This window comes from Musca autumnalis, unplaced genomic scaffold (genome assembly GCF_047663935.1).
Source record: "Musca autumnalis isolate F117 unplaced genomic scaffold, ASM4766393v1 scaffold_2, whole genome shotgun sequence".
NCBI lineage: Eukaryota > Metazoa > Arthropoda > Insecta > Diptera > Muscidae > Musca > Musca autumnalis.
In genome coordinates, this window is record NW_027411755.1 from 254320000 (window position 1) to 254345879 (window position 25880).

Consider the following 25880-nt stretch of genomic DNA (forward strand, 5'->3'; position numbering starts at 1 on the left):
GCTATTCTCTACCATTCTCACAGTCATGAGCCAAGTTGCTGCATGTGTGCCTGTGTATGTTTGTGTGAGAATTGTAGCTCTCTGCTCAACATAAAAATGCTTTGGCATTGCGCGACAATCGATCGTTTATCGATTGACATGATCACTTGATACAATAGCAACAACAACAAACACAACAAAATTGTACTTAAACACACAAAGAATATTCATAGGAAGATTCCAACGAAGACTTATCTCCTCCTTGAGCAGCGCACATTCATATATTCACTGTGACATTGTCGCCACCATCATCAGCAGCATCATCTCGTTGTCGTTTTAATGCAGCATAAATGCGAATGGAAAGCTGCTGTTTGTTCAAGATGCCAAACAGCCAGCCAGCCTACATCGATCGTCACATTACAAACGCTACTCTGCTTAGCTTCTTATTACAGATGTAAAATAATGAATGAAGGTGACTTTATATTCTGACACTGTCAATTTGAATTTGCAACTGCGTTCCAATCGCCAAAGAATGTCTTCGACAAAATCATTAATGTGTGGTCTCTGCTGTCCATTGATGAGATTAGATGTGGTTGGATTAAGTATGCTGTTGTTGTTAATGATGATAACGATTGGAGATGGTAGAAAGGGGAAGGGAAATAATGGAAAATAGTTGGTATATTTAAGCCATAATTTGTGTGAGCGATTGCTCTTTAAACATTTGTCAGTTTTCTACATTGGGTTCCTATCAAAAAACTGATAAAGGAAGTTTCCAGCCAGAATATTTATCAGCTATCATCAGCGTGGAGTGGGTATCAAAATGTGGATTGTGCCTATGCTATTTGTAGTGACGCCATATGGTAAAAACTACAACTTTCACTTTTTTGGTTTGTGTCCACGCTAAACTAATAGTTATGATTTGATTAGCGTTTTTCCATAGCATACTTTTAGGTATTTGAAACATTGGCATCACTGAAGACTGCATCCGTCCCCTTTTCCTTCTACTGAAGGAATGGGCTGCCATGGTTAATTCTAAAATTTTATCGTATTTTGGGAGTCACTCCCTTCGACACTAATGGTGTTCTACAACCATTTTAGTTGGTTTTTCAGGAAGTATACATATTTCCGTTGATAAAGGTGTAAAACAATCTTCGAACAGCTCTTAAACTGGACTGATCAACATTTTTCGACTCAGGACCAATTTATTTGTGCTCAGTTTGTCACATTCGCATCTTCACCCATATCCAACTTTCGGTGAGTGGGTGAATCTAAGGGGTTGCTCTGGACTTGTCCACGTGAGGAACTATGTTGCTGCAATCTGCGTGGATACAGTCCCCAGTGAGTCGTCATCGGACTACATCGTCTGATTATGAAACTCCCCCGCAGTCCCCCGCACTCGCAGCCTTTAACACCAGCCGTTGTTGTCCCGATCCCAGAAATTTTATTGCAATGAACTCCGAGGTAAGATCGAGGAAATAGTAAGATTTCATGAGTCGGAAGAACATGAAGGTCGCGGCGGTGCAAGAAACCAAGCTCAACAACAAGTGTAGCTTACAACGTTGCGATGGTTACAATGTGTTAAGGAAGGATCGCACCAGAAGTGGAGGTGGGGGATTAGCTTTCCTATTGCACCAGTCTGACCAATACAGACCTATCTCGCTTGAGCCTTTCTTTATGTATGGGGGTAGCAGTCAGTTGTGGAACAGCCAATATAGAGTTGCTGAACGTATACATTCCGCCGAGAAATAACTGTATCTCAGATTATAAGCCTGACTTTAGCCCGCTTTTGGAAGGTCATAATCGTCTGGTCCTGGGGGATTTTAATGCGCATCATGAGATGTGACATTCAGCCATCGAAAACGACCAGAGGGGCACAGCGCTGGCTGAGCAGATTGATAGCTCTACCTTTTGCACGGTCAATAAGGACGCCCAGAATTAGAGGAGAGTGTCGCAGTTCGCCAGATATAACCAACGTGTCGCCTGGCAACCCGTCATTTCCCTTGGATCAGACAATCTTTCCATAATTGTCTCCATTAGCAGACCACTCGATTTCATCACCTCTGAACGCCGCACATTCGTCAATCATAGGAAAGCTGATTGACCGAGTTTCATAGAGTTCACCAATTACCGCTTCAGAGAACTGCCCAATCCTTCTAAAGTACCCGTAGCGGAAAGGACGTTCCGGGACATCATCACTGCTGCAGCCGCTCGCCATATCCCTGCAGGTCGAATACCCGAAGTAAGATCAAACTTACCAGCAAAGGCGACGGGATTAGCAAATGACCATGATGAGCTTCGTCGAGCCAACCCCAATGACCCCAGAGTCAGGGAGCTGACACTGGAAGTTAACAGGCTGGTCGACGAACATAAGCGGAACAAGTGGTTAAATCATCTGAAGAGTTGCATCATTGGAGCTGGTATAAGTGAATTGTGGGCAACGGTTAAGTCACTCTCGAACCCTGGAAGGATGGAAGATAGGACCTCAGTCACTCAGTCAACGACGTTACGTTGACTGACCCGAAGAGATGCGCAAGTTACTTCAATCGACAGTTTGTTGAGCACCCCGAGGGTGACAGGGCGAAGAGGAGAGTATTACGTCGCATCAGATCTCTACCTGCCGAGGATGAACCACCACAGTTTACAATGGATGATGTTGCTAATGCCATCAGGAACGCTAAATCATCCAAAGCATTGGGCCTTGATGGCATCTCCATGGTAATGCTGAAATAGCCGGGAGTGGAGTATCTTACTAAAGTTCTCAACTTTTCGCTAGCCAGTATCTCACTAAAGTTCTCAACTTTTCGCTAGCCACCCTCATTGTACCCGAAGTCTGGAAAATGGGCAGGGTGGTCCTGCTACGGAAACCAGGCCGATTTCGTTTTTGTCGCCCGTAGCAAAGACCCTTGAGGCCTTAGTCCTCCCCAGTATCATGAATAGCTATCAAGTTGCTGATCATCAGAATGGATTCCGTAAGCAGCACAGCACGACAACAGCGCTGCACGCCATCTCTATATATATTTGTCAATGACTCAACCAGGGACAGCCGTGTGATAGAATAGTGATGGTGGCGCTTGACTTATCAAAAGCCTTTGATACAGTTAGGCACTCCACGCTGTTTGAGAACATTCAGTCGACAACCCTCCGGCCAAGCTGGAAACGGTCGATAGTCAACTATATGTATGGACGCTAGTCGTACGTGGAATTCAGGAACAAGAAGTCCAAACCCCCTAGAGTGAAACAGGGAGTTCCCCAAGGTGGGGTGACATCTCCGGAACTGTTTAACCTCTACCTCTACTGTATTCCGCCCCCTCCAGATGGCATCGAGATCGTAACGTATGCGGATGATTGCACGATTCTGGCGTCAGGTACCTTCCGCGATGACATCTGTGAGAGACTGAACTCCTATTTAACCGATCCTACCACCTTACCGCGAGGAATATGCAGATTTCCGCCACAAAATCTACAGCCACTCTGTTCACCACGCAGCGTAGTTTGGAAGAGAATTGAATGCCGTGGTCGACGGTAGCAGAATTCCGACCACAAACTGTCCCAAAATTTTATGGGTCACATTCGAGACCACTTTCAAGTCGTGCGCGCATGCCACAGCTATCTGCGATAAACTGAAAAGTAGGAACAAGGTCCTCAAGTCGCTAGCCGGCATCACTTGGGGTGCAGATAAAGAAACCTTGTTGACAACATATAACGCGATAGGTCGGTCTGTGGTAAGTTATGCGGCACCAGTTTGGTCCCCGGAATTATGTGATACAAATTGAAAAAAGATTCAAACCTGCCAGAATGCCGCCCTGAGAACAGCAACAGGATGCCTCCTCAAGTCTTCAGTGTACCATATGCATGAAGAGACAAATATTCTTCCAGTAAAGCAACACACATTCAGGCATATCAGGATGGATATTCATGGTCTAGAGAGGGAGGTCAAGAACAGGCACATCAAGCAGGTTTAAATAGTATTCACACGGATGCAGTTGCTAAGGCCATAAGCAAATATAATGTGAATAAAGTCCTCGGAGTACATCCCCCATCTATCACAGCTGAGGAGCGTCAGTTGCCACGACAAACTAGAGTAGTTTTGGCTCAACTAAGCTCGGGATATTAAAGTCGCCTAAATTCTTATTGGGCGGAAATCGACCGCGCCGTGTAAGACATCTGCCCAGTATGCGACATGGGTCGACACGACACAAAGCACCTCTTCAACTGTCCCACCAAACCTACTCATCTAACTCCAGTGGATCTGGGGTTACATCCCATTGAAGCAGCCACTTTTCTGGAACTGGAGATAGACCCAGAGCCAGATGGAACAGAAAACAAACATAATAATAAACACTGTTACAACAACAACACGAAAGATCGAAGTGAGTGTGAAATTAAAGAAATGAAAATGAAAGTAACTATGTGAACTAAAGGAGCTATAGTTCTGCAAGAGCTGGATATAGTTCCAATAGTTCCTTGTCCGGAATAGTTCCTTGTAACTAGTTCGTTCCGGAACTATACAACTCTGATAGTCTCTTTCCTATCTGGGACTATTAACACCCAAATATTCGTGACGATCTGACTAATTGCTACCTGTGGTTACAAGGCTTAGATGGAAAATTTTGCCGAAGTAATGGAAATGCTTGTCCTAACTTCCACAGTGTTACAAGAAAGCAAAAGAAAAATAGTCCATCCTCGTCACTTCTTGGATGATCGTTAAAAATCGGCTTGTTGTGATACTGTAAATCACGGATTTTAATTGAAAACAAACGCTCTTTTGTTTCAATTGCGATAATATCCCATTTCATACATATACACCTACAAACATACATATGTTAATTTATTTCAACGGTCAATTTTTTATAACATTTTATGGAAAACATTTCCGCATGAAATCCTCTACTCTAGCGACTGGTAATAGATATCTCTTAGGTGTGGATAATTTAATTAAGCCAGTACCGCTAAACCAATTCGCTTTAATGTACGCCCGACACCTATATTGAATTTCTTCTGGACAATGGAACAATTGGACATTAAGTTCTGATGCAGATTTTCCCACCATTACTTAGCACGAGTGCTAATATTAAAAAAAAAAAAAACAAAAACACTCTTCACCATAAGTGACCAGGTAATACCAGTATAGCGGGAGATACCGATTACAAAGCAGAGCATACCGCTTCTAGTGTTTCTAATTCATCTCTCCATCTATCTCCTCATATTATTTGTATGTTTCTACATTTGTATATTTGATAAATTAGATGTGTGGTAAAAAACAGTAGTGGGGATTTTCTATGAAATCTCCAGATGGCAAAGGCAAGATATACCAGGCAACAGTAGTAAGTACTAAGAAATGAAGATCGTGTGTGGTTTGATATTTCATATTTTTGTTTAACTTTTAAGACTTTATAATAAGTAGCGGTGCGAATGTTGAGGTTTTAGTTTTCTTCTTTGTTGTTATAGTAGAGGGCAAAAGTGTAATAATGAAAAATAATTATCGATGACATTTTCTGTGGGAAAATGCATATAAGAAAAGTCATCTCCGATTAACTCTTCTATATGAAAAGTCATAGTCGATGAACTTTACTAAACATAAGTACATGTGGACTTCTGTGGACTCATGAGTCGGAAGAATATCAAGATCGCGGAGGTGCAAGAAACCAAGCTCAACAACAACTGTAGCTTACAACGTTGTGATGGTTAAAACGTGCTAAGGAAGGATCGCACCAGAAGTGGAGGATTCCTATTGCATCAGTTTGTCCAATGCAGACCTATGTAGCTTAAGCCTACCTCTAATGACCCGTACATGAAATGTATGTATGGTAGCAGTCAGGTGTGGAACTGCTGAGATAGAGTTGCTGAACGTGTACATCCCGCTGAGAAATAGCTGTATCTCTGATTACGAGCCTGACATTAGCCCGGAAGGTCGTAATCATCTGACCCTGAGGGACTTAAATGAACATCATGAGATGTAGCATTCGGCCCTCGGAAATGACCAGAGGGGTAGATTGATTGCTCTACGTTTTGCACGGTCAACAAGGACGGCTCTAACAGGATTAGAGGAGAGTGCCACAGTTCGCCAGACACAATCATCGTGTCACCTAGTCTGACAAATGACGATATCTGGCAACCCGTCATTTCCCTTGGATCAGACCATCTCCCAATAATTGTCTTCATTAGCAGACCACTCGATTTCATCACCTCTGAACGCCGCACATTCGTCAGTCATAGGAAAGCTGATTGGCCGAGTTTCAGAAAGTTCTCCAATCACCGCTTCGGAGAACTGTCCAATCCTTTTGATTTTCGGATAGCGATAAGGACGTTCCGAGACATCACCGCTATCACCACTGCTGCAAAGGACTGGAGTATCTCACTAAAGTTCTCAATTTGTCGCTAGCCACCCTCATTGTTCCCGAAGTCTGAAAAATGCGCAGGGTGGTGCCGCTACTGAACCCAGGCCATGGTGCCAGCAAAAGTATATAGTACAGGCCACAGTGATGGTGGCGCTTGATTTATCAATAGCCTTTGATACAGCCAAGCACTCCACGTTGGATAGTCAATTATATGTGTGGAATTCAGGAACAGGAAGTCCAAACCCCTTAGAATGAAACAGGGAGTTCTCCAAGGTGGGGTGATATCTCCGGAACTGTTGAACCTCTACCTCTCTTGTATTCGGCAACTCCTCCAAACGGCATCGAGATCGTAACGTATGATGATTGCACGATCCTGGCGTTAGGTACCTTCCCTGAAGACATCTGTGCGAAACTGAACTCTTTTTTAACCTATCTTACCACCTTTTTGCACGAGAGGAATATTCAGATATCCGCCACAAAATCTACAGCCACTCTGTTCACCACATGGCCAACGCAGTTTGGAAGAGAGTTGAATATCGTGGTCGTCGACGGTAGCAGAATTCCGACCACAAACTTTCCCAAAATTTTAGGGGTCCCATTCACACTACGTTTACGTCGTCCACACATCCTGTAGCTATCTGTGACAAACGGAAATGCAGAAACAAGATCCTCAAGTCCCTAACCGGCAGCACTTGGGGTGCAGATAAGCTATGCGGCGCCAGTTTAGTACCCGGGATTATGTGATACGAATTGGAAAAAGATTCAAATCTGTCAGAATGCCGCCCTGAGAACAGCAACAGGGTGCCTCCTCAAGTCTTCAGTGGACCATCTACATGAGGAGGCAAAGATTCTTCCAGTACAGCAACACAGTGAGATACTTTCTATAGCAGCTGAGCAAGGTCAGCTGCCATGACAAACCAGAGTAGTTTTGGCTTAACTATTTTATTGCACGGTGCAAGGCATCTGTACGATACAAAGCACCTTTTCAACTGCCCCGCCAAACCTATTCATCTAACCCCAGTGAATCTGTGGCTACATCCCATCGAAGCAGCCACTTTTCTGGAACTGGAGATAGACCCAGAGCCAGATTGAGCAGAAGAACGAATATGATGCACTTTTCCGATGAAATTTTCTATACGAAAAGTCATCGTCGATGAACTTTTCTATAGGAAAAGTCACCTTCGATGAACTTTTCTATAGGAAAAATCATCTCCGATGAACTTTTCTATAGGAAAAGTCATCTCCGATGAACTTTTCTATAGGAAAAATCATCTCCGATGAACTTTTCTATAGGAAAAGTCATCTCCGATGAACTTTTCTATAGGAAAAGTCATCTCCGATGAACTTTTCTATAGGAAAAGTCATCTCCGATGAACTTTTCTATAGGAAAAGTCATCTCCGATGAACTTTTCTATAGGAAAAGTCATCTCCGATGAACTTTTCTATAGGAAAAGTCATCTCCGATGAACTTTTCTATAGGAAAAGTCATCTCCGATGAACTTTTCTATAGGAAAAGTCATCTCCGATGAACTTTTCTATAGGAAAAGTCATCTCCGATGAACTTTTCTATAGGAAAAGTCATCTCCGATGAACTTTTCTATAGGAAAAGTCATCTCCGATGAACTTTTCTATAGGAAAAGTCATCTCCGATGAACTTTTCTATAGGAAAAGTCATCTCCGATGAACTTTTCTATAGGAAAAGTCATCTCCGATGAACTTTTCTATAGGAAAAGTCATCTCCGATGAACTTTTCTATAGGAAAAGTCATCTCCGATGAACTTTTCTATAGGAAAAGTCATCTCCGATGAACTTTTCTATAGGAAAAGTCATCTCCGATGAACTTTTCTATAGGAAAAGTCATCTCCGATGAACTTTTCTATAGGAAAAGTCATCTCCGATGAACTTTTCTATAGGAAAAGTCATCTCCGATGAACTTTTCTATAGGAAAAGTCATCTCCGATGAACTTTTCTATAGGAAAAGTCATCTCCGATGAACTTTTCTATAGGAAAAGTCATCTCCGATGTACTTTTCTATAGAAAATTTCATTGTCGATGAACTTTCTATAGGAAAAGTCAATGTCGATGAACTTTTCTATAGGAAAAGTCATCTCCGATGAACTTTTCTATAGGAAAAGTCATCTCCGATGAACTTTTCTATAGGAAAAGTCATCTCCGATGAACTTTTCTATAGGAAAAGTCATCTCCGATGAACTTTTCTATAGGAAAAGTCATCTCCGATGAACTTTTCTATAGGAAAAGTCATCTCCGATGAACTTTTCTATAGGAAAAGTCATCTCCGATGAACTTTTCTATAGGAAAAGTCATCTCCGATGAACTTTTCTATAGGAAAAGTCATCTCCGATGAACTTTTCTATAGGAAAAGTCATCTCCGATGAACTTTTCTATAGGAAAAATCATCTCCGATGAACTTTTCTATAGGAAAAGTCATCTCCGATGAACTTTTCTATAGGAAAAGTCATCTCCGATGAACTTTTCTATAGGAAAAGTCATCTCCGATGAACTTTTCTATAGGAAAAGTCATCTCCGATGAACTTTTCTATAGGAAAAGTCATCTCCGATGAACTTTTCTATAGGAAAAGTCATCTTCGATGAACTTTTCTATACGAAAAGTCATCTCCGATGAACTTTTCTATAGGAAAAGTCATCTCCGATGAACTTTTCTATAGGAAAAGTCATCTCCGATGAACTTTTCTATAGGAAAAGTCATCTCCGATGAACTTTTCTATAGGAAAAGTCATCTCCGATGAACTTTTCTATAGGAAAAGTCATCTCCGATGAACTTTTCTATAGGAAAAGTCATCTCCGATGAACTTTTCTATAGGAAAAGTCATCTCCGATGAACTTTTCTATACGAAAAGTCATCTCCGATGAACTTTTCTATAGGAAAAGTCATCTCCGATGAACTTTTCTATACGAAAAGTCATCTCCGATGAACTTTTCTATAGGAAAAGTCATCTCCGATGAACTTTTCTATACGAAAAGTCATCTCCGATGAACTTTTCTATAGGAAAAGTCATCTCCGATGAACTTTTCTATAGGAAAAGTCATCTCCGATGAACTTTTCTATACGAAAAGTCATCTCCGATGAACTTTTCTATAGGAAAAGTCATCTCCGATGAACTTTTCTATACGAAAAGTCATCTCCGATGAACTTTTCTATACGAAAAGTCATCTCCGATGAACTTTTCTATACGAAAAGTCATCTCCGATGAACTTTTCTATACGAAAAGTCATCTCCGATGAACTTTTCTATACGAAAAGTCATCTCCGATGAACTTTTCTATACGAAAAGTCATCTCCGATGAACTTTTCTATACGAAAAGTCATCTCCGATGAACTTTTCTATACGAAAAGTCATCTCCGATGAACTTTTCTATACGAAAAGTCATCTCCGATGAACTTTTCTATACGAAAAGTCATCTCCGATGAACTTTTCTATACGAAAAGTCATCTCCGATGAACTTTTCTATACGAAAAGTCATCTCCGATGAACTTTTCTATACGAAAAGTCATCTCCGATGAACTTTTCTATACGAAAAGTCATCTCCGATGAACTTTTCTATACGAAAATTCATTGTTCGATGAACTTTTCTATACGAAAAGTCATCTCCGATGAACTTTTCTATACGAAAATTCATTGTTCGATGAACTTTTCTATACGAAAAGTCATCTCCGATGAACTTTTCTATACGAAAATTCATTGTTCGATGAACTTTTCTATACGAAAAGTCATCTCCGATGAACTTTTCTATACGAAAATTCATTGTTCGATGAACTTTTCTATACGAAAAGTCATCTCCGATGAACTTTTCTATACGAAAATTCATTGTTCGATGAACTTTTCTATACGAAAAGTCATCTTCGATGAACTTTTCTATACGAAAAGTCATCTTCGATGAACTTTTCTATACGAAAAGTCATCTTCGATGAACTTTTCTATACGAAAAGTCATCTTCGATGAACTTTTCTATACGAAAAGTCATCTTCGATGAACTTTTCTATACGAAAAGTCATCTTCGATGAACTTTTCTATACGAAAAGTCATCTTCGATGAACTTTTCTATACGAAAAGTCATCTTCGATGAACTTTTCTATACGAAAAGTCATCTCCGATGAACTTTTCTATACGAAAAGTCATCTTCGATGAACTTTTCTATACGAAAAGTCATCTCCGATGAACTTTTCTATAGGAAAAGTCATCTCCGATGAACTTTTCTATAGGAAAAGTCATCTTCGATGAACTTTTCTATACGAAAAGTCATCTCCGATGAACTTTTCTATAGGAAAAGTCATCTCCGATGAACTTTTCTATAGGAAAAGTCATCTCCGATGAACTTTTCTATAGGAAAAGTCATCTCCGATGAACTTTTCTATAGGAAAAGTCATCTCCGATGAACTTTTCTATAGGAAAAGTCATCTCCGATGAACTTTTCTATACGAAAAGTCATCTCCGATGAACTTTTCTATACGAAAAGTCATCTCCGATGAACTTTTCTATACGAAAAGTCATCTCCGATGAACTTTTCTATACGAAAAGTCATCTCCGATGAACTTTTCTATACGAAAAGTCATCTCCGATGATCTTTTCTATACGAAAATTCATTGTTCGATGAACTTTTCTATACGAAAAGTCATCTCCGATGAACTTTTCTATACGAAAATTCATTGTTCGATGAACTTTTCTATACGAAAAGTCATCTTCGATGAACTTTTCTATACGAAAAGTCATCTTCGATGAACTTTTCTATACGAAAAGTCATCTTCGATGAACTTTTCTATACGAAAAGTCATCTTCGATGAACTTTTCTATACGAAAAGTCATCTTCGATGAACTTTTCTATACGAAAAGTCATCTTCGATGAACTTTTCTATACGAAAAGTCATCTTCGATGAACTTTTCTATACGAAAAGTCATCTTCGATGAACTTTTCTATACGAAAAGTCATCTTCGATGAACTTTTCTATACGAAAAGTCATCTTCGATGAACTTTTCTATACGAAAAGTCATCTTCGATGAACTTTTCTATACGAAAATTCATTGTTCGACGAACTTTTCTATACGAAAAGTCATCTTCGATGAACTTTTCTATACGAAAATTCATTGTTCGATGAACTTTTCTATACGAAAAGTCATCTTCGATGAACTTTTCTATACGAAAATTCATTGTTCGATGAACTTTTCTATACGAAAATTCATTGTTCGATGAACTTTTCTATACGAAAATTCATCTTCGATGAACTTTTCTATACGAAAAGTCATCTCCGATGAACTTTTTTTCCATACGAACCTTTAAGACTTTATGAACTTTTAAATACGAAAAGTCATCGTCGATGAACTTTTCTATAGGAAATGACATCGTCGATGAACTTTTCTATAGGAAATGTCATCGTCGATGAACTTTTCTATAGAAAAAGTCATCCTCGATGAATATTCCTATAAAAACTGCATCTCAGATGAACAGTTCTGTAGCAACTTTGGCAGTTCTGTGGCAAAAGTCATCTTCGAAGACCTTTTTTGCAGGCAAAGTCATTTGCGATGAAATTTTCTATTGGAAAAGTCATCTCCGATGAACTTTTCTATGGGAAAAGTCATCTTCGATGAACTTTTCTATACGAAATGTTGTCTTCTATGAACTTTGTATACGACGATGAACTTTTCTAGAGAAAAGTATTCTTAGAAATACTTTCCTTTCACAATATAATTTCCATAATTTTATCCATCACTGTAACTCATCACCAAAAACAGCTGCTTCGCAGCGGCAACATTAAGATGATCAAAGCTCTATTCGTTTTTTTGTTGTTGTTAGAAATAAAAACAGCTTAAGACACACGAAACGCTTAATAAAATTAAATAAACTTATACAAATAAATGATAATGATAACAAATACAAAAACAACAACAAGAAACAGCAGAAACATACATGGATGACTGGATGATGCGTTCGTTGTCGTTCATCCACCGAAACATGATATGTGGTCACCCAGTAAGTCAGCCGGTCGTGGTATTTGTTGTTGTTGGCCATGCGTGTGCCACAGTTACGGTGATCTTCCTGTGTGTCTGGTTAGGAATGGACGAACGACTGACTGATGTTATGGATGCCTGCCCGCCTGCCTACATGGCTATCTTCCAGGAGGCCGGCCAGTAGCCCAAGTCGCCAAGTATTAGATTTAATATTAGAGATGCCTGCCTGATGGTATAACACATTTGGTTATGGGTTCATTTTACTGTGGCGCTCTTTAATGTTTTGTTATTCAAAATTCCCTCCGCCAAACTCCTACAACAGTTGTGGTTATTTGTCATAGTGATTATAATTGCTGTTGTTGCTTTTGTTGTTGGTGCCTTTGTAAGTAATTTGATCTTCACATTTGGTTTGGCTGACCAACCAACCAGCCAGCCAGCCAGTCATTCAGCTACATACGAAGATAATGTTATGTTTTTGTTGCTATTTTTTTCGCATTATTTCGCCTATGGTTTGCGGCTCTTGCATGTCTAATAATGCGCTCTAATCACTTTTGTTGTTGCTACATATTTCGCTGATCGGTACTCTGTTTGTTACGTAGTGGTCACATTATTATGTCTCCTAACATTCTTCCAGAATTAACCTGGATAATGTGGAAAATGTACACTGCGGGAAAGGTTTTCAAAAAGGGGAAGTTTTTCTAGGAGTAGTCATCTCGTCTTTGATAAAAAAATCATCTGCCATGAACTTTTCTATAAGAAAAGTCATCTACGATGAACTACGATGAACTTTTTTATAAGAAAAGTTCATCGTAGATGACTAAGAAAAGTCATCTACGGTGAACTTTTCCATAAGAAAAGTCTTCTACGATGAACTTTTCTATAAGAAAATTCATCTATGATGAATTTTCTATAAGAAAAGACATCTACGATAAACTTTTCTATAAGAAAAATCATCTACGATGAACTTTTCTATAAGAAAAGTCATCTGCGATGAACTTTTCTATAAGAAAAGTCATCTCCGATGAACTTTTCTATACGAAAAGTCATCTCCGATGAACTTTTCTATACGAAAAGTCATCTCCGATGAACTTTTCTATAGGAAAATTCATCTCCGATGAACTTTTCTATAGGAAAATTCATCTCCGATGAACTTTTCTATAGGAAAATTCATCTCCGATGAACTTTTCTATAGGAAAATTCATCTCCGATGAACTTTTCATTAGGAAAAGTCATCTTCGATGAACTTTTCTATAGGAAAAGTCATCTTCGATGAACTTTTCTATACGAAAATCATCATCGATGAACTTTTCTATACCAAAAGTCATCTCCGATGAACTTTTCTATACCAAAAGTCATCTCCGATGAACTTTTCTATACGAAAAGTCATCTCCGATGAACTTTTCTATACGAAAAGTCATCTCCGATGAACTTTTCTATACGAAAAGTCATCTCCGATGAACTTTTCTATTCGAAAAGTCATCTCCGATGAAATTTCTATACGAAAAGTCATCTCCGATGAACTTTTCGATACGAAAAGTCATCTCCGATGACGTTTTCTATACGAAAAGTAATCTCCGATGAACTTTTCGATACGAAAAGTCATCTCCGATGAACTTTCCGATACGAAAAGTCATCTCCGATGAACTTTTCTATACGAAAAGTCATCTCCGATGAACTTTTCTATACGAAAAGTCATCTCCGATGAACTTTTCTATACGAAAAGTCATCTCCGATGAACTTTTCTATACGAAAAGTCATCTCCGATGAACTTTTCTATACGAAAAGTCATCTCCGATGAACTTTTCTATACGAAAAGTCATCTCCGATGAACTTTTCTATACGAAAAGTCATCTCCGATGAACTTTTCTATACGAAAAGTCATCTCCGATGAACTTTTCTATACGAAAAGTCATCTCCGATGAACTTTTCTATACGAAAAGTCATCTCCGATGAACTTTTCTATACGAAAAGTCATCTCCGATGAACTTTTCTATACGAAAAGTCATCTCCGATGAACTTTTCTATAGGAACAGTCATCTCCGATGAACTTTTCTATACGAAAAGTCATCTCCCATTAACTTTTCTATACGAAAAGTCATCTTCGATGAATTTTTCTATAGAAAAAGTCATCTTCGATGAAATTTTCTGTACAAAAAGTCATCTCCGATGAACTTTTCTATACGAAAAGTCATCTCCGATGAAATTTCTATACGGAAAGTCATCTCCGATGAACTTTTCGATACGAAAAGTCATCTCCGATGAACTTTTCTATACGAAAAGTCATCTCCGATGAACTTTTCTATACGAAAAGTCTTCTCCGATGAACTTTTCTATACGAAAAGTCATCTCCGATGAACTTTTCTATACGAAAAGTCATCTCCGATGAAATTTTCTATACGAAAAGTCATCTCCGATGAAATTTTCTATACGAAAAGTCATCTCCGATGAACTTTTCTATACGAAAAGTCATCTCCGATGAACTTTTCTATACGAAAAGTCATCTCCGATGAACTTTTCTATACGAAAAGTCATCTCCGATGAACTTTTCTATACGAAAAGTCATCTCCGATGAACTTTTCTATACGAAAAGTCATCTCCGATGAACTTTTCTATACGAAAAGTCATCTCCGATGAACTTTTCTATACGAAAAGTCATCTCCGATGAACTTTTCTATACGAAAAGTCATCTCCGATGAACTTTTCTATACGAAAAGTCATCTCCGATGAACTTTTCTATACGAAAAGTCATCTCCGATGAACTTTTCTATACGAAAAGTCATCTCCGATGAACTTTTCTATACGAAAAGTCATCTCCGATGAACTTTTCTATACGAAAAGTCATCTCCGATGAACTTTTCTATACGAAAAGTCATCTCCGATGAACTTTTCTATACGAAAAGTCATCTCCGATGAACTTTTCTATAGGAAAAGTCATCTTCGTTGAACTTTTCTATAGGAAAAGTCATCTTCGATGAACTTTTCTATAGGAAAAGTCATGTTCAATGAACTTTTCTATAGGAAAAGTCATCTTCGATGAAATTTTCTATACAAAAAGTCATCTTCTATGAACTTTTCTATACGAAAAGTCATCTTCGATGAAATTTTCTATACGAAAAGTCATCTTCGATGAACAATTTCTTTCAGTGTCTATTTGAAAATAGCCAGAAAATAAGAGAAAAACAAAACAAGAATAAACATGCCTTGTTGTACAACGTTTGACGATGATAATGTTGGTGGTAATGTTTTGTGTGGGTCCTCTAAGTCTAACAGCAAATTTAATTAGACACTTTTGTATGCATGGATTCATGTTACGGCCAGGCATTTGGCGTGCTGGCTGTGGTCCCACCAGCCAGCTAGTCATCATCTATGGCTAGCCAGGCAGTCAGTCAATCTATCCATTCAGCCATAGATAGATTTTGTCAAGCTTAAAATAAACCACAATAATGTTGACAGTGTTGTGTGCTGTGGTTTTTTACTCACGCTTTTCATACACACACTAACACTCGCCCTCACTCATGCACGCATTTCGCCACTCACCTTAAGTTAAATTTTGCGAAAGCGGAACACGGAGAATCTATTGCGTCTCTGGCCTTCCCTTTCCCTTTTTGTTGTGGGTGTTTGGCTAAATGCATTCAACCATCCATCCACTTATCCAACCATGTTAGTTAACTGGCGGTTATTAGCCATTGTCAGCAGCGTCATTATTCGAAGTGAAGAGTGGTTAAGGACCGGGTATCCAGCCAATGTCTGGAGAACATTCTTAAAGTCAGCAAATATTTAAATATCTCAAATAGCTGTTAAGCTCTAGTTCTTTGCACAACGCTTGTGGGTGGTTTGAATGGATGGATGGTGGTTATTGGAGTAGCTTTTCATGCGTAAATGCCGCATAATTCTGCCACAACTTGGGTGCGTAATAATTCCGCATATGCTTGTTTGTCATTCTTCAATTATACTTTCCCGCTTATATTGCCCTTGGGCACCGCATAAGTTTTCTTTCAATCTTTTGGAAATGATGGTTGCTTTGATTGTACCTACCTTTCTTCAAGAGATTCGATGCATGGGGATTGCGGCTTTTTGTGTTGAGTGATGAACAATTCCACCTATGCCACTGAAACTGAAATGGAGATGAACAAGAAGAAGAAAGGGAGAAAAAATAAAAGTGAAGTGTTAGAGAAAGCTTTGAGTGGCTTGATTATAATGAGTTTCAAATAGAAGTATTTTCTGACCTGAGGAATTTTGTTTTCAAGCAGCACTTACCTGTGTTTGACACTCTCTGATGGCCAGGTCGAGACCTTCTAAGGCAGCCGTGGTTACATCGCTGGCTTTGTAACAGAGTTCCAATTGATCTTTGGTTAGGCCGGGTACTGAACGACATGTGGCTCGGCCATCGGGTAAACAGTGAAGCCTAATGAGAATCAGAAAAGCAGAATATTTCATCATCACCAACAAATGTAGAAGTAAGTAGGGGATGACTCTTCGAGATTTCAAGATTACAAGCTAATATTGGTTATATTTATAAGTTTTAATGAACTACCTGAAATCACTGCATATTAATAAATGTTAATTACATAGCTTACACATTCAAATATCAATTTTATTCTGCCATTACTCATCAGAATGGTGTCATAAAATGTTTACTCTGATCTGCATCAAAAATACAAAACACAGATGATGTTTTTAGACAGCGAGAGCTGTTAGAAATGTTGATATATGTGACATTATCTCACACTTTTCCATTCAGAACCCCTAATACATGGCAGCTCATATATGGATGTCATTCCATATACACCCTCTTCGGAAGCAGCTTAAGTCCTAAACACTAGCATTGTAGCTTGTTATTTTCATAACAATTAGCTCTAATAGAGGCTGCTGATTGCGACTGTCAAATATACTCGAGAATAACAAACAAGCTGGCGCATCATCGAAATGACAAACAAAAAGAAAATAAACAACAAGAGATGAGTAACGACAAATTCTATTATCACCCTATTACACATTACTTTTTCGATGAATATTGGAAAAACTTACACACAATCGTCAACGGTGACTTTTGCTATAGAAAGTTCATCGACGGTGACCTTTCCTATAGAAAAGTTCATCGACGATGACTTTTCCTATAGAAAAGTTCATCGACGATGACTTTTCCTATAGAAAAGTTCATCGACGATGACTTTTCCTATAGAAAAGTTCATCGACGATGACTTTTCTTATAGAAAAGTTCATAGATGATGACTTTTTTTATATAAAAGTTCATCGGTGATGACTTTTCGTAGAGAAAAGTTCATCGGAGATGACTTTTCGTATAAAAAAGTTTTCGTGTAAAAAAGTTCATCGGAGATGACTTTTCGTATAAAAAAGTTCGACGGAGATGACTTTTCGTATAGAAAAGTTCTTCGGAGATGACTTTTCCTATAGAAAAGTTCATCGGAGATGATTTTTCCTATAGAAAAGTTCATCGGAGATGACTTTTCCTATAGAAAAGTTCATCGGAGATGACTTTTCCTATAGAAAAGTTCATCGGAGATGACTTTTCGTAGGGAGAAGTTCATCGGAGATGACTTTTCGTATAGAAAATTCATCGGAGATGACTTTTCGTAGAGAAAAGTTCATCGGAGATGACTTTTCGTAGAGAAAAGTTCATCGGAGATGACTTTTCGTAGAGAAAAGTTCATCGTACTTTTCGTATAGAAAAGTTCATCGGAGATGACTTTTCGTATAGAAAAGTTCATCGGAGATGACTTTTCGTATAGAAAAGTTCATCGGAGATGACTTTTCGTATAGAAAAGTTCATCGGAGATGACTTTTCGTATAGAAAAGTTCATCGGAGATGACTTTTCGTATAGAAAAGTTCATTGGAGATGACTTTTCGTATAGAAAAGTTCATCGGAGATGACTTTTCCTATAGAAAAGTTCATCGGAGATGACTTTTCCTATAGAAAAGTTCATCGGAGATGATTTTTCGTATAGAAAAGTTCATCGGAGATGACTTTTCCTATAGAAAAGTTCATCGGAGATGATTTTTCCTATAGAAAAGTTCATCGGAGATGACTTTTCGTAGAGAAAAGTTCATCGGAGATGACTTTTCGTAGAGAGAAGTTCATCGGAGATGACTTTTCGTAGAGAAAAGTTCATCGGAGATGACTTTTCGTAGAGAAAAGTTCATCGGAGATGACTTTTCGTAGAGAAAAGTTCATCGGAGATGACTATTGGTAGAGAAAATTCATCGGAGATGACTATTCGTAGAGAAAAGTACATCGGAGATGACTTTTCCTATAGAAAAGTTCATCGGAGATGACTTTTCCTACAGAAAAGTTCATCGGAGATGACTTTTGCTATAGAAAAGTTCATCGGAGATGACTTTTCCTATACAAAAGTTCATCGGAGATGACTTTTCCTGTAGAAAAGTTTATGGGAGACGACTTTTCGTATAGAAAAGTTCATCGGAGATGACTTTTCCTATAGAAAAGTTCATCGGAGATGACTTTTCCTATAGAAAAGTTCATCGGAGATGACTTTTCCTATAGAAAAGTTCATCGGAGATGACTTTTCCTATAGAAAAGTTCATCGGAGATGACTTTTCCTATAGAAAAGTTCATCGGAGATGACTTTTCCTATAGAAAAGTTCATCGGAGATGACTTTTCCTATAGAAAAGTTCATCGGAGATGACTTTTCCTATAGAAAAGTTCATCGGAGATGACTTTTCCTATAGAAAAGTTCATCGGAGATGACTTTTCCTATAGAAAAGTTCATCGGAGATGACTTTTCCTATAGAAAAGTTCATCGGAGATGACTTTTCCTATAGAAAAGTTCATCGGAGATGACTTTTCCTATAGAAAAGTTCATCGGAGATGACTTTTCCTATAGAAAAGTTCATCGGAGATGACTTTTCCTATAGAAAAGTTCATCGGAGATGACTTTTCCTATAGAAAAGTTCATCGGAGATGACTTTTCCTATAGAAAAGTTCATCGGAGATGACTTTTCCTATAGAAAAGTTCATCGGAGATGACTTTTCCTATAGAAAAGTTCATCGGAGATGACTTTTCCTATAGAAAATTTCATCGGAGATGACTTTTCCTATAGAAAATTTCATCGGAGATGACTTTTCCTATAGAAAATTTCATCGGAGATGACTTTTCCTATAGAAAATTTCATCGGAGATGACTTTTCCTATAGAAAAGTTCATCGGAGATGACTTTTCCTATAGAAAAGTTCATCGGAGATGACTTTTCCTATAGAAAAGTTCATCGGAGATGACTTTTCCTATAGAAAAGTTCATCGGAGATGACTTTTCCTATAGAAAAGTTCATCGGAGATGACTTTTCCTATAGAAAAGTTCATCGGAGATGACTTTTCCTATAGAAAAGTTCATCGGAGATGACTTTTCCTATAGAAAAGTTCATCGGAGATGACTTTTCCTATAGAAAAGTTCATCGGAGATGACTTTTCCTATAGAAAAGTTCATCGGAGATGACTTTTCCTATAGAAAAGTTCATCGGAGATGACTTTTCCTATAGAAAAGTTCATCGGAGATGACTTTTCCTATAGAAAAGTTCATCGGAGATGACTTTTCCTATAGAAAAGTTCATCGGAGATGACTTTTCCTATAGAAAAGTTCATCGGAGATGACTTTTCCTATAGAAAAGTTCATCGGAGATGACTTTTCCTATAGAAAAGTTCATCGGAGATGACTTTTCCTATAGAAAAGTTCATCGGAGATGACTTTTCCTATAGAAAAGTTCATCGGAGATGACTTTTCCTATAGAAAAGTTCATCGGAGATGACTTTTCCTATAGAAAAGTTCATCGGAGATGACTTTTCCTATAGAAAATTTCATCGGAGATGACTTTTCCTATAGAAAATTTCATCGGAGATGACTTTTCCTATAGAAAAGTTCATCGGAGATGACTTTTCCTATAGAAAAGTTCATCGGAGATGACTTTTCCTATAGAAAAGTTCATCGGAGATGACTTTTCCTATAGAAAAGTTCATCGGAGATGACTTTTCCTATAGAAAAGTTCATCGGAGATGACTTTTCCTATAGAAAAGTTCATCGGAGATGACTTTTCGTATAGAAAAGTTCATCGGAGATGACTTTTCGTATAGAAAAGTTCATCGGAGATGACTTTTCCTATAGAAAAGTTCATCGGAGATGACTTTTCCTATAGAAAAGTTCATCGGAGATGACTTTTCCTATAGAAAAGTTCATCGGAGATGACTTTTCCTATAGAAAAGTTCATCGGAGATGACTTTTCGTAGAGAAAAGTTCATCGGAGATGACTTTTCGTAGAGAAAAGTTCATCGTACTTTTCGTATAGAAAAGTTCATCGGAGATGACTTTTCGTATAGAAAAGTTCATCGGAGATGACTTTTCGTATAGAAAAGTTCATCGGAGATGACTTTTCGTATAGAAAAGTTCATCGGAGATGACTTTTCGTATAGAAAAGTTCATTGGAGATGACTTTTCGTATAGAAAAGTTCATCGGAGATGACTTTTCCTATAGAAAAGTTCATCGGAGATGACTTTTCCTATAGAAAAGTTCATCGGAGATGATTTTTCGTATAGAAAAGTTCATCGGAGATGACTTTTCCTATAGAAAAGTTCATCGGAGATGATTTTTCCTATAGAAAAGTTCATCGGAGATGACTTTTCGTAGAGAAAAGTTCATCGGAGATGACTTTTCGTAGAGAGAAGTTCATCGGAGATGACTTTTCGTAGAGAAAAGTTCATCGGAGATGACTTTTCGTAGAGAAAAGTTCATCGGAGATGACCTTTCGTAGAGAAAAGTTCATCGGAGATGACTATTGGTAGAGAAAATTCATCGGAGATGACTATTCGTAGAGAAAAGTACATCGGAGATGACTTTTCCTATAGAAAAGTTCATCGGAGATGACTATTCCTACAGAAAAGTTCATCGGAGATGACTTTTGCTATAGAAAAGTTCATCGGAGATGACTTTTCCTATACAAAAGTTCATCGGAGATGACTTTTCCTATACAAAAGTTCATCGGAGATGACTTTTCCTGTAGAAAAGTTTATGGGAGACGACTTTTCGTATAGAAAAGTTCATCGGAGATGACTTTTCCTATAGAAAAGTTCATCGGAGATGACTTTTCCTATAGAAAAGTACATCGGAGATGACTTTTCCTATAGAAAAGTTCATCAGAGATGACTTTTCCTATAGAAAAGTTCATCGGAGATGACTTTTCCTATAGAAAAGTTCATCGGAGATGACTTTTCCTATAGAAAAGTTCATCGGAGATGAAAAGTTCATCGGTGATGACTTTTCTAGAGAAAACTTCATCGGAGATGAATTTTCGTAGAGAAAAGTTCATCGGAGATGACTCTTCGTATAGAAAAGATCTTTGAAGATGACTTTTCGTATAGAAAAGTTCATCGGAGATGACTTTTCGTATAGAAAAGTTCATCGGAGATGACTTTTCGTATAGAAAAGTTCATCGGAGATGACTTTTCGTATAGAAAAGTTCATCGGAGATGACTTTTCGTATAGAAAAGTTCATCGGAGATGACTTTTCGTATAGAAAAGTTCATCGGAGATGACTTTTCGTATAGAAATGTTCATCGGAGATGACTTTTCGTATAGAAAAGTTCATCGGAGATGACTCTTCGTATAGAAAAGATCTTTGAAGATGACTTTTCGTATAGAAAAGTTCATCGGAGATGACTTTTCGTATAGAAAAGTTCATCGGAGATGACTATTCCTATAGAAAAGTTCATCGGAGATGACTTTTCCTATAGAAAAGTTAATCGGAGATGACTTTTCGCATAGAACAGTTCATGGAGATGACTTTTCGCATAGAACAGTTCATGGAGATGACTTTTCGTATAGAAAAGTTCATCGGAGATGACTTTTCGGAGAGAAAATTTCATTGGAGATGACTTTTCGTATAGAACAGTTCATCGGAGATGACTTTTCGTATAGAGCAGTTTATCGGAGATGACTTTTCGCATAGAAAAGTTCATTGGAGATGACTTTTCGTATAGAAAAGTTCATCGGAGATGACTTTTCCTATAGAAAAGTTCATCGGAGTAGGGTGTCTCACTTTCGAATACCACCCCTCCCACAAAACTTTTAATTTAAAAATAAATTCACTTCCAAGTTCTAAACAACAGTCAGTGGCGGCTCGCACTGAATACTGGCCTACATTACTTTTGCGGGACACAGAGAAAACAAAAACAGACCAAACTAAGAAGAATAATTAAACAACTGATAATAGAAAGCAAATGACAATGAAAATTCAGTGTCACAACAGATTAGTGGAGCATCATCCACTAGAGAACAAAGCATTCGGATGTAGCGGGATGGAAATGAAATGAACACCGACGCTGCTTAATTGTTGTGTGCAAACTACTACAAAACAAAGCGAAGATTAGAATGATTCGAGTCGATTCGCTCAGAGGAAAGAAAGACCAGTGCAAGTGAAACGATTACAGCGATTAAACATGAATTCGAACAAGCTAGCGTTACGCTCATTTGCAGTTGTGGTGATTTTGGCCATAGCAATCGTGCCTCAAGTAAGTTGGCATTTATTTCCTTCCCCGGGGTCAGCATAAACTGTTTGCCTTTTTCCAGACATGGTCAGCCAGCACCTACAGCCGTCACCATCTCATCAATGGCGAAGAAGATGAACTACGCATCATCGGACAATTTTACAATTATGTGGATATCATAACCGATGTCAAATTGGATAACATGTTGAAATTGACTCAGAATTTTGTACAGCAACTTTTGGATTCAATACCAACGGAAGATCATGGCAACACGGCAGCAATGCTTCAGGATTACATACATAATTCGGAAAATTTACGTCATCGCCGTGGTAGCATGGAGGAAAAGGAAAAGTTACTAATGGAATTGCAACAGTTGATAGCCACCATAAAGAATGGCCTGGCCAAGGAAGAAAAGGAGGACATCATCTTAAGACGTGGTCTGTTGGGCATGTTTGAGCTATTGGCTCGCCTCTCTATTGAGGAGAGAAAATTCAATGACAAGTTCTCAAAGGCTGCCACCTTACTGCGGGCCCGTATGAGTGAAGAGAGCATTGAACGTCATCGTGAGCTGTTCGATTTGTTGGAAGCTGTCAAGCATGAACAGGATATTGTGCTGCGCGAGCGATTATTCGCCCGATTCAAGGATATTCGTTATCATCACACAGCTCATTGATGAAATGAAAATAAAAACAATGATCTTATATAACAAACCAAATAAAAAGCATTAGTGCATGTGTACTGCGATAATATTTAGACAAAAGAATGCGAAGTGGATTTATTTGTGAATGTATGAACATACATCTAAACAATTGTGTCAATAATATGTACATTAGGGTGGGGCGATTTGTGTGGAACGAAAAAAACCTTAATGGGCCCTTCGCGTTTCTGATTCCTGGGATTGAACTGAGCAAAAAAGTCCACTGGACCATATATCTACCGTGAAAATCGAGCCTCCCGATTTTGACTTTAAGTTTTTTATTGACGTTTTTTGGATATTTTGGCATATAACAGCCAAACCATTGAAGATTTTCGATCCACCGCAAGGGCAAAAATTGTAGCCAAGACAGTGATTAAAAACTCTCTAATACATCGCAAAAGCATTGGAACGCTCCTTCAGGTAGTTTTGGCCTTGAGAATGTGCAAACTCTTCGGAAAATGTCGATAAATGGCATTGTGCTACAAAATTTGACAAGAAAATTATTCAAGCTTTCTGATGCAAAATTTTATCGTGTTGGGATCCATGGACAACGTTAGTGCCCTTAGTTCGTTTGGGCCACTTCGTTTTATTTTTTTATAACGGTAAAAGTATTGAAAATCTGGGTTTCTTACATTTTTAAATTTAAACGGATATATCTTCTTTTTCTTACAACAAATTTCTATTGATCCTTCTTACATTTAAAGTGGCGAATAATATCTTTCAAACAAAATATTATTTTTTTAAATCGGTTAACAAATGGCTAAGTTATAGTGATTTAAGTCTGAAAACCCCTACAAAAGAACTATAACTGAATTTCTCACAATTTTCAAAATAAATATTGAACAGAACAAAACAACATAATATTTTTGAAAATTATGAGAAATTCAGTTATAGTTTATTTGTGGGGGTTTTCAGACTTAAATCACTATAACTTAGCCATTTGTTAACCGATTTAAAAAAATAATATTTTGTTTGAAAGATATTATGCGCCCCTTTAAAACTAAGAAGGATCAATAGAAATTTGTTGTAAGAAAAAGAAGATATGTCCGTTTAAATTTAAAAATGTAAGAAACCCAGATTTTCAATGCTTTTACCGTTATAAAAAAATAAAACGAAGTGGCCCAAACGAACTAAGGGCACTAACGTTGTCCATGGATCCCAACACGATAAAATTTTGCATCAGAAAGCTTGAATAATTTTCTGGTCAAATTTTGTAGCACAATTCCATTTATCGACATTTTCCGAAGAGTTTCCACATTCTCAAAGCCAAAACTACCTGAAGGAGCGTTCCAATGCCTTTGCGATGTATTAGAGAGTTTTTAATCACTGTCTTGGCTACAATTTTTGCCTTTGTGGTGAATCGAAAATCTCAATGGTTTGGCTGTTATATGCCAAAATATCCAAAAAACGTCAATAAAAAACTTAAAGTCAAAATCGGGAGGCTCGATTTTCACGGTAGATATATGGTCCAGTGGACTTTTTTGCTCAGTTCAATCCCAGGAATCAGAAACGCGAAGGGCTCATGAAGGTTTTCAAATCGCCCCGACCTAATGTACATATATACAAGACAGAGAAGGGAAACTTCTAATTTAAAATTTTATTAAAAGTTTATAATTTTTGTGCTAAAGTGAAAATTATAAAAACTCAAACCCCAATCAAGACTTGGATATAATAAAAAATGTGCTTCATGGAAATAGTGGCTTTACAACCCAAGTTTGGATGAAATTCAATCTAAGTCAATTTTGTTGATATAGTCCTGTCCTGTAACTGTCGAACATCTCGATCGATTTGGTCCAAGCTTTGTACTTCACAATGTTCCGTCCAAACTTGGATCAATTTTGAATATACTTCATATCGATCCACTGCTTCGGGTGCCTCCACCGCAAAAGTTCAAATTTCCAAAATGAAACTTGTAGTTGATGGCATTGACAATATTCTTACAAAAAAAAAAAAAAAAAAAAAAAAAAAAACAATTTAATAAATTCTTTGTAAACTACTTTTTGTCCAACTTTTAATATCATTACTATAAATTTTTTATGTTGAGTTTTACTAATGTACGCCCCGCCCCGTAAGGGCAAGTCCATATTTTTTTAAATACAGGGGAAAGTCACTAGTTTACGATAAATAAATCCAGCTGCCCCCATCTGCCAACCTGTAATTTATTCCCCTTATACCACGCCTGTAAAATCGCCAAAATTCCGAAAATCGGAAGGTACGTTTATATGGGAGCTATACCTAAACACTTATGTTGAACATTTTTTTGCAAGGAGGTATGTTGTTCCCTCAGAACCCAAAATGCAATATTTCAGCCAAATCGGTTGGAAAATTTGGCTAAAAACGACAAAATTCCGAAAATCGGGAGGCACGTTTA

At 38.0% G+C, this 25880-nt stretch overlaps 2 protein-coding genes across 2 annotated transcripts in view; one reads left to right on the forward strand and one right to left on the reverse strand.

Moving 5' to 3' along the window:
- Positions 1 to 25880, reverse strand: part of Wnt10 (Wnt oncogene analog 10) — a 127886-nt gene that overhangs the window by 53936 nt on the left and 48070 nt on the right. Inside the window, exons 2-3 of the mRNA XM_073966411.1 lie at positions 16558 to 16705; positions 16336 to 16414 (exon numbers count right to left, since the gene is read on the reverse strand). Coding sequence (XP_073822512.1) covers positions 16336 to 16414; positions 16558 to 16705 — 227 coding nt within the window. The remainder of the gene's footprint in view (positions 1 to 16335; positions 16415 to 16557; positions 16706 to 25880) is intronic.
- Positions 22567 to 23575, forward strand: LOC141393413 (uncharacterized). Its single transcript, XM_073966409.1, has 2 exons — positions 22567 to 22836; positions 22895 to 23575. Exons 1-2 carry the CDS (start codon positions 22765 to 22767, stop codon positions 23483 to 23485), a joined length of 663 nt encoding a protein of 220 aa, XP_073822510.1. The 5' UTR covers positions 22567 to 22764; the 3' UTR covers positions 23486 to 23575.